Below are 10,181 nucleotides of genomic sequence, written 5' to 3' on the forward strand. Positions count from 1 at the left end.
TCGCCCTCCGTGACCCCTCCCTCTTCGGAGATTCACTAAGTGTGTCTGGCGCGTTCCCTGTCGCCTGAAACCTGTGGGGTTCCCTGTAGGGTGTAAGCACTGACCTATGAAAGACTGGGTGCATTCTGGAGCCCTCCGGGAGTGTCAACCGGAAGGCCACTGGATTGATTTGTGCCGCGACCTGGTAAGGTCCCAGCTGCTTGTGCTTGAGCTTCCTCTTAGCTAGCGTCCTGGCCGGCACTGCCTGGGCTGCTAACCAGACCCAGTCCCCCACCTGGATGTCCTCCCCGACCCTCCTGTGCTTGTCTGCCTGCATTTTGTAGGCGTGTTTCGCCAGTTCCAATTGCCTTCGGAGTTGCTCGTGGACCTCCTGTAACTCTGCTGCTAAGTGCTCTGCTCCCCTTGGCTCCCCCTCCCCCTTCGTCTCTAACCCCGGGAAAGTTCTGGGATGCCGCCCATTATTGGCGAAGAACGGTGTCACTCCCGTAGACCCGTGCTTCGTGTTGTTGTAGGCAAACTCGGCCAGCGGTAGGTAGTCCACCCAGGTCGAGGGTTGTTGATTGGCGTAGCATCGCAGGTACTGCTGCATGATGGCGTTGACCCTCTCCGCTTGTCCGTTGGTCTGCGGGTGTCGTGCCGACGCTAAGTTGATCTTGACGTTCAGGATGCCCAGCAGCTTCTGCCAGAAGCTCGAGACGAATTGGCGACCCCGGTCGGACAGGATGGACCGCGGCAAGCCGTGAGCTTTGAACACGTGGTCTATGAACAGCTTGGCGGTCTGTTCCGCTGTGGCCACCTTCGCGCACGGAATAAAGTGCGCCATCTTGGTGAACATGTCTACGACCACGAGCACCGCTGTTTTGCCTCGCGAGCTGGGCAGATCTGTGACAAAGTCCAGGGCCACTCTCTCCCACGGTTCGAGCGGCGTCTGTAGGGGTTCTAGTAGACCCGCCGGCTTCCTGTGTACTGGCTTGGCCCTTTGGCAGGTGTCACACCTGGAGACGTAATCTGCGACTTCTCCCCTCACCTTGGGCCACCAAAAGTCTCTGGTTACTAATTCCGCCGTTTTGTCCTTGCCGAAGTGCCCAGCGCTGGGCGCGTCGTGTAGCTGCTGCAAGACTTTCGCGCGGAGGTCGTCTCCGGGCACGTAGAGAGCCCCTTTGCGGATGAGCAGTCCGTCTCGTATCTGGAACTCGTCGTCCTTCGCTGTGCCTTTTCGCACCTCCTCCATCTTGGATTGTGCGAACGAATCCGTCTGCAGCGCTCGACGCACCGCGTCCAGGTCCACGGCAGCTGAAGCGCACGCCCACGCTTTCGGTGCGAAAATGTGCTTGGCCGCCACCGGCGCCGCTTCCTCGAGATACTGCGGCTTCCTGGATAGTGCATCCGCCATGGCGTTGTTGTCTCCCGGGATGTATTCTATCCGGAAATCGAAATCCGCAAAGAACTCCGCCCAGCGGATGTGTCTCTGGTTCAGGAACCGCGCCGTGCGCCAGTACTCCAGGTTCTTATGGTCCGTGCGGACTAGCACTGTGTGTCTGGCTCCAACGAGGAAGTGCCGCCACGCCTTGAAAGCTGCATGAATGGCCAGCAACTCCCTGTCCCAGATGGTGTAGTTCTGTTCCGCCTTGCTGAGTTTCCTGGAGTAGAATGCGCACGGCCTCCATTCCCCTTGCGGATCTTGCTGCAACAGGACGGCCCCCACCGCTCTGTCTGAGGCGTCCGTCTCAACCCTCATTGGTCTGCTGGGGTTTACATGTAGCAGCTGTTCTTCGGACGCGAAGAGACGCTTGAGTCTCCGAAAGGACTGCTCCGCCTGGTCCGTCCAGGTGAACTTCTTCTTCTTGGAGCTGAGGGTGTCCGTGATGGCCGCCGTCTCCTTCGCGAACCCTTTGATGAACTTGCGATAAAAGTTGGCGAAGCCGACGAACCTCTGGACCTCCTTCCGATTGCGCGGGCTCTTCCAGTCCAACACCGCGCGGACCTTGGCGCTGTCCATGGCGAGTCCCTTGTCGGACAGCTTGTAGCCCAGAAAATCCACCTCCGTCACGTCGAACTGGCACTTCTCTAATTTGGCGTAAAGTCTGTGCTCCCGTAGCCTCTGCAGGACCTCCTTGACGTCCCTCTCGTGAGCCTCCTGCGATTCCGAGAAGATCAGGATGTCGTCCAGGAAGCAGACGCACTTCTTGTAGAGGAGTCCCGCTAACACGTGATGCATGAAAGCTTGGAAGGTATGGGAGCCATTTTGCAGACCAAAAGGCATTACGCGATATTCATAGGTGCCTAAAGGTGTAAACATGGCTGTCTTCCACTCATCGCCCTCCCGCATGCGTATAAGGTTGTACGCCCCTCGTAGATCCAACTTGGTGAAGATCCGTCCCTTCCTCACCGTCGCGAGCAGGTCGTCGATCTTGGGCATGGGGAATGCTGCGGGCTTTGTTTTGGAATTTATGGTCCTATAATCAACTATGAGTCTCCGTTGGGGCGTGTCCTTCTTCTTCACGAAAAACACGGGACTGCCCCCCACTGCTTTAGATTCTTGGATGAACCCCCGCTTCAAGTTGTGATCTATGAACTCCCTGAGTTCTTGCAGTTCATCTTCAGACATGGAATACAGTTTCCCAGTCGGCAGCGTCGCTCCCGGCAGGAGGTCAATCTTGCAGTCGTAAGGCCTGTGGGGAGGCAGCTTATCCGCTTCCCTCTCGCAGAAGACCTCCAAAAACTCCTTGTACTTGTTGGGTACCGCTTGCACCATGCCTAGGTGTAGCTGCGGTTCATCCTCTTGCCCCTCCTCCTCCTGGCGGGTCTGGATGCAGTGTTCTGCGCAGTAGGAGGAGCAGAAGGTCAACTGCCGCTGGTACCATGCTAATGCCGGGCTGTGCCTATCCAGCCAACTCATACCCAACACTATGGGCGTGTCCGACAGGTGGGTGACGTTGAAGCTGATGACTTCGCGGTGGTTTCCAATTTGCATCACCATCGGTGGTGTTTGCTGTACCACCTCTCCTCCCAGTAGCTTCCTGCCATCGACCGTGACGACGTTTAGGGGCATCGTGGCTGGCATGAGTGCTATGCAATGTTGCTTGATAAAGTCCACTCCAATAAAGTCTGCGTTGCTCCCAGAGTCAATGGTTATTGGTACTTGCATGGTGTGCCCATTGGGCAACTGGAGCGATGCGGTGAGTTGCACCACTGGTTTGGGTGGGAGGGGGTCTGTGGGCTGTAAAATCTCTGGGGACTGCTTCACTGACTTGCCTGGTTGGGCCCCAGTGGCTCTGTTTCCAACCAGGCTTCTTCTTCCCCCTGCAGCTGTTTCGGCTGCTCACCTGTTCCCTTTACTGTTGCTGAGGCTGCAGTGTGCTTCTGGAGCCTCTGGGGACACTCTTTGGCCATGTGCTGTGCACTGTCGCAGATGTAACACTTCCTGGTCCCTCTAGGAGCCTTCCCCTTGACTGCTCCCGGTGTTTGGGCTCTGCTGGCAGTCTGAGCCCTGGCACCACCAATCTCCATCGGCTCTTCTCCCCTTCCCAAAGGAGGCATGGACAGCGCCCGCCCCGCCTCTCTGGGAAAGAAAGGGGTTGTCCTGGCTGGGGTGCTTGCCTTACGTCCTTCCTCCCTGCTCCAAGGGCGTCCTTCCAGGCGCACACCAATTGCCAACGCTCTTTGGGCAACTTCTTGGGTACTTTGGGGCCGTTCCCCTCTTGCCAGCTCATCTTTCACCTCTCCACTTAGCCCCTCCCAGAACAGGTCTCTGACAGCAATAGAGTCCTTCTCCCAGCCCAGCACGTTCAGTAAGGCAAAAAAGCGCGAGTGATATTGCCTCACCGTCGCTTTCCCTTGCTGTAGTCCATGCATTTCCCTCCGAGCAATATCTACATCTACCGTAGATTTAAAGCAAGCGTCCATAGCTTTGATAAATGCATCGGAATCTTTGAGGGCGGGGTCTTTTTCGCGCCACAAATTCCGCAGCCACGCTTTTGCTTCCCCATGCAAATGAGTGATTATGAAGCCCACCTTCTCTTCCTCATCTCTAAAGTCTTTCCGAAGCAAATTGAGCGCGTAAACCACGTCAGCTCTGAAGTTAGGGTATTGCTGCAGGTTCCCATCAAAGTGGGCTACTAAGCTGCCCCCCCTCTTCCCGAGGCCAACTCCCTCCGGTTTGGGTCCTGGCAGCCCCTCTTTCCCCCAACGGTCCCACCTGGCCTGCAGATCCCGGCAGAGCGCTACTGCTTCTTCTTCTCTTTTCCTGGATGCTGCTACTTCTGCGTAAAGCGTCGTGACTGCTTCTTGCAGTTCTTTCACCTGGCTCTCTGTAGTCATCTTTGCCTATCTTCGTGAGCTCGCAAAACACCAAGTCTTGCCCCTCGCTGCACCAACTCACGCTGCGAGGTTTTTATGGGAGACGGAGCATACTGTCAGGGCTACCCTAGGTCCCAGCTCACAAAGGACCAACACTGCTTCGTTGTTAAGTATAAAAGTCTTTATTGAAGTTCAGTTTCACTTCCAGAGCCGCAGCGCGCAGCCCCACGTCTAAAGTGTCAGACCACTGATGCTCCGTCTGAGTCTCCTCCCCCCTGACACCAATTTAAGATCCTAGCCTTGCTCCACCTTCTCCGCTGCTCCTTCCTCCTCTGGGTCCGCCTGCCCACCGGGGTTCCGCCCTTTCTAGCCTCTTCTCCCGCTGATTCCCCTGAGCCTTCTCCCTCCCTCCGGCGGGCTTTAGGAGCTGGTTCCCCATCCGGGTCTCCTGCTGTTCCGCGCGCCTGCACATTTGAACTTGGCGCGCGCGCCCAGCCAGCAGCTTTCCTCCTGACCGTTTCACTGCTGCTGCCACTGCTTCCCCCTTCGGGGGGGCTAGCTGCAACTGACCTCCCTTCCGTTCCCCCACTCTCCGATGGAGGCGTGGTCAGCCCTGACTCCCTCTCTGGAGGAAACGCTGGCCCTGACACATGTGACTCCTCCCCCCCACTATGCTCTGGTGGGGAAACTGGTCCCGATCCTCCACTGCTGCTTTGGGGTTCCCCTCTGGCTCCTTGTTTCTGGTGCGTCCCCCCTGGGACCCCCCTTGCCCTGACCATCGGCGCCCCCTTCTGGGAATCTTCTGATTCGCTGGAGAAGCTCATGGAATCTCTCGGGCCACTGTCATACTCCCCTACGCTGCCCTCAGATTCTTCCCCTTCGCTCTCCCAATCCTCTCTCCCCAGTGCTCCTGCTCCTGATTCCCTGACAGTACGCCTCCTGTTTCACCTTCCTCCTAGAAGCCAAAGGGGTCACCGATGAAGAAGACGCCAAGAAGAGGGCAATATTCTTCAGCGTCTGCGGAGAGGAGACGTTTGAAATCGCCCGGGCTCTCCTTGCGCCTGAAGACGTCGCTACTGTTCCATACAAAACAATAATGGAACAGCTGAAGGGGCACTTTTCGCCACAGCCCTCAGTGGTGGCTCGTCGAAATGCCTTCTACGCAAAGCGGCAAGCCCCTGGGGAAACCATAACTGGGTTTGTGACCTCTCTCCGCCAAGCCGCCCGGTTCTGCAACTTCTCAGAGCTGGAGAACATGCTTCGTGACCGCCTCGTCGGTGGCCTGAAGGATGAGAAGCTGCAACGACGCCTCTACACTAAGCATGACTAAGCCGCTTCTGGTGAACCAGAGCAGCGCACGGAAATGCCATTTACCTTCCCGCCAGAGCGGTACCTATTTATCTACTTGCACTTTGATGTGCTTCCGAACTCCTAGGTTGGCAGGAGCAGGGACTGAGCAACGGGCGCTCATCCCGTCGCAGGGATTCAAACCGCCGACCTTCTGATCGGCAAGTCCTAGGCTCTGTGGTTTAACCCACAGCGCCACCTGCATCCCACGTTTGTTATGTTCTTTTATTTGTTTAATTAGAAGAAATAAATTAGGTATGCAACAAAACCTCCACAGCTTTGCTTCCGTTACTCTGCTGCATTTGAGGTGCTCACGTGAGCAAATGTGAGTCCACGTCACCAGAACCTATTCCTCGGGAATGCTGTGTTCTGTTCCTGCATTCCTGTAATTGAAAGGTCAGAGAAGGTGCTCCCGACACCCAGCCCATGCAGGCGCTGAAGACGTGGACCCTCCATTTTTAAAGTTTGGGGTGGGATAGGGTGAGTGTGGATGCTTTACGTCGCCATTCCTTGAGCTTGTTTGCAGGGTGGCGTGTGACAAAGACACAAATTCCCTTTCCCTCAAAAAACTGGAAATCTGACAAACTTCCATCTACGCAAGATTGGATCCAAAAATCGACTTAATTTGCGGAGTTAGATAAAACTTGTCTGAAAAAAATAAAGAATAAACCAGAACAGGTGTTTGTTTCAAAGAGGGGAAGTCTTTAAAATACATTTGAAAAACAATTGCAGAAGTTTAATCTCTGTTGTAGCATTTGGCTAATTTCAGTAGTAGTATCAAGAATGGTATGAGATCAAAGAAAAACAAAGAATCAGTTAAACCATGATAATAGTTTTTACCGGCAATAAGTTATATGTAATTGAATTAAGGAGTAGACGGGAGGTCAGGTCTGCAGTCAAAGGACCTCTTTCCTTTTTGTTATAATGCTTTGTGTTTTTTGTTTTACTTGGTTTATTATTATTTCTACTTGTTTTTTGTTCAGTTTTGATGTATGGCTTTTTTCACTGTGCATTAATAATATTTTATTTTTTTAAAGGAAAGGGCAGACTAATCAGTGTCTTATGAACACGTAACATTGCTTTGCACTGATCCAGCCCGTTTATCCTTCCATTTATCAATGGAGGCTGATACATTGGGGTGCAGGGGGCCCCAATGCTTCAGTCTGCCCTCTGCCAGGTCCCGCCTGCCTACTAACTTACAACCAGTCTAGGTGGTGGCCCTGCCTACCAGCTGTTGCCCCTTGTAGAATTCAGCATGGAGGAGGACGGGGGGCAAAACCAGAATGAGTTGGCTCTGCCTATTGCTGGCTCTAGCACCACCTACTGTTGGTCTCCCTGCCTTCCGCCCTACCAGTTGCCACTGCCTTCCAGTACTGTCCTGGCCCCAAAATGGCAACCAGGCATTCCGTTTTGGTGACTGTAACCCTGGTTTAAGGAGCCGTTTGGTGCCTAGCTTATATATCTGAGTTTCTAACACTGGCTACCAATGGACTACTAACTGAGGCCATTTAGGGCTTTAAAGGTCAGCACCAACACTTTGAATTGTGCCCGGAAACATGCTGGGAGCCAATGTGGGTCTTTCAGAACCAGTCTTATGTGTTTTATGTGTGGGTCTCCTTTATTTTATTTTGAAGGACACTGCTGCTGTAATAAGCTTGCTCTCTCTCTCTCTCCAACCTTCTCCTCTGTTCTCCTAGGCTCCGTTGAAGGTGCAAGATGCCGTCCCATCGATCATCTCTCTTTTAGCTCAGCTCAGCGAAAAAGACAATGGTGCTTTCCTGGATCGGGAAGGGAAAACTTTGCCCTGGTAGCAGTAGCTCCTGGATTCCAAGAACCTGAAGCAACAGCTTGAATCTGGATATACACATTTTAACAGGAATGGACTTTGATTTGCTCACTGGTGTTCCGCCTCACTGTGTTTTTAACATACACGTAGCAATAGCTGTATTGAATGTGGTCCGAAATCCACCTCCGTCCATCGTAGCTAGTAACTGTTTGACAGGCCTCCCACATAGGAAGCTGCCTCATATCACGTCAGACATTGGTCCATTTAGTTCTGTATTGTCTACACTGACCGGCAGCAGCTCTCTAGGGTTTCAGGAATGCGACATTCCCAGCCCTCCGTATGAGTTAGGCCAGGCTGCATCCATAGCTGGGACAAGTATTCTACCACACAAGCAATCAGAAAACTGTCTCAGCCTATCAAAGCATGGATTACCTCAGCAAGGGTCATGCCAATCTGATTAGTTGCTTGGCAACACCTCCACTCTGAGAGTTCTTCTGGCTGTCAATAGTGAACACTTAGCTTACTAACTGAATGATCCCTGCTGTTGTATTCCCAACAAGGTCGTGGTGAATAGTGTCCAAGAGGGCTCAGATTAATTTGGATACTCAAGACAGAAAATCCCACTGGTGTATTTCCTCTTTCCTGCTAGTAAAAATACAAAAAAATAAATAAATCATTTATTAGTTGCTTCCCACAAGGCATCACAAAGCAAATTACAACATATAGTCCATAAGTTTATTGTTCTGGCCAGAGGCCATGACAAACTTGTAGCAATAGTATTCATAAAGTAATACAGAACACACATCTATAATATAGGCCTATGTCTATGATGTAACAGAGGCAAGATAGCAGAGATACCAAAAAGCTCAAATCTAGCTTGATTTCAGATTAAACCTCCGAATCACCACCACAACTTATAGTGATTTCATCTATCTCATTTTTCCTTATTTATTTTGCACCCAGTGCACAGAGGGCCACTCTGTGTTGCAAAGCTATTATTGTCACTCAAAAGAAATGGAACCATTTCTGTCAGGGTGTACCTGCTTGATTGTGTGAACAACGGTTTCAGAACGTGATCTTGGGTCTATATAAGCTGCAGGCTAACAGATCATGAATGTCTTCCACCTGAGGTTGACCACAAATACAAAGTCTATCTGTGTACAGGACCTTGCAGCAGTCATCCCAAATTGCAGTGGGAATCACTTGGAAACGCAGCTCAATAAATCCATTTCTTAAGGAAACTGGTGAGAGTCTGGTCAGATAATTATCTCTAAAATGCTCTGTTCTCAAGAGCAGATGCCAAGGGGGAAATCTGGTGTTTCTAATTACCGTATTTTTCGCTCGATAACACGCACCTGACCATAACACGCACATAGTTTTTAGAGGAGGAAAACAAGAAAAAAAAATTCTGAATGAAACAGTGGATGTATCATTTTTGTGCTTCATGCTGCGGCCACAGACATGTGATTTGACGGTGAGTTTGGGGTAGCCCAATGCAAAGATCCTGAGGATCCATGTGGATCTGTGCTTTGTAACCACGTTTTTGCACCATTGCAGCCCCAGGCAACAGTGGGTGCGTGATTTTTTTGGTGCAGGCTGTAGCCATGGACATGCTATGTGATCTGATGGTGAATTTGGGGTGACCCAATGCAAAGATCCTGAGGATCCATGTGGATCTGTGCTTTGTAACCACGTTTTTGCACCATTGCAGCCCCAGGCAACAGTGGGTGCGTGATTTTTTTGGTGCAGGCTGTAGCCATGGACATGCTATGTGATCTGATGGTGAATTTGGGGTGACCCAATGCAAAGATCCTGAGGATCCATGTGGATCCATGCTTTGTAACCACGTTTTTGTACCATTGCAGCCCCAGGCAACAGTGGGTGCGTGATTTTTTTGGTGCAGGCTGTAGCCATGGACATGCTATGTGATCTGATGGTGAATTTGGGGTGACCCAATGCAAAGATCCTGAGGATCCATGTGGATCCGTGCTTTGTAACCATGTTTTTGCACCATTGCAGCCCTGTTTTTGCATCAGATCATTGCTATGTGATCTGATGGTGAATTTGGGGTGACCCATTGCAAAGATCCTGAGGATCCATGTGGATCCGTGCTTTGTAACCATGTTTTTGCACCATTGCAGCCCTGTTTTTGCATCAGATCATTGCTATGTGATCTGATGGTGAATTTGGGGTGACTCAATGCAAAGATCCTGAGGATCCATGTGGATCCGTGATTGGAACCACGTTTTAAGTAGGGAGGGAAGGAAAAACATAGAAGCGACAAGGAGAGGGGTGTGCAGAGAAGCAGCTGGCTAAGAATGCAGGAGAGGGGTTTTACCGGAGAGAGGAAAGGAAGGCAAAAGTCCCCCCCCCCACAAGCCAGCCAGCTCTCTCTCTCCCCCCCCCCCCAACCTGCATGTTGCCTTCGAGTCCCAGACGCACGGAGAGGACTTAGAAGGACGCTCTGCTTGCCTGGAGGGGAGGAGTTTTCTCTGCTCTTTGTTCCGTTTGAGCAAACACAGTAAGGAAACAGAAGCGGGTGGGCAGTAAGACCCTGAGGCAGAATGCAGGAAAGCAGCAACTTCCTCCCTCCTTTCCTCCCTTCTCCGGACGATTTGATATTTGCCTGATTTATGCCTTCACTTGCGCTTGTCAGCTCCAGGGACCACACATTCGCTCAATAACACGCACAGACATTTTCCCTTACTTTTTAGGAGAAAAAATCTGCGTGTAATAGAGGGAAAAATAC

General features: G+C 51.8%; 1 protein-coding gene across 1 annotated transcript in view; it reads left to right on the forward strand.

Annotated features, from left to right (window-relative positions):
* LOC128419722 (C-factor-like) overlaps positions 1 to 8,664 on the forward strand; it is a 28,512-nt gene extending 19,848 nt beyond the window's left edge. The window contains exon 6 of the mRNA XM_053400753.1: positions 7,344 to 8,664. Coding sequence (XP_053256728.1) covers positions 7,344 to 7,457 — 114 coding nt within the window. The 3' untranslated portion in view covers positions 7,458 to 8,664. The remainder of the gene's footprint in view (positions 1 to 7,343) is intronic.
* The last annotated feature ends 1,517 nt before the right edge of the window (positions 8,665 to 10,181 follow it).

Source organism: Podarcis raffonei, chromosome 8 (assembly GCF_027172205.1).
Source record: "Podarcis raffonei isolate rPodRaf1 chromosome 8, rPodRaf1.pri, whole genome shotgun sequence".
In the NCBI taxonomy this organism is placed as follows: Eukaryota; Metazoa; Chordata; class Lepidosauria; order Squamata; family Lacertidae; genus Podarcis; species Podarcis raffonei.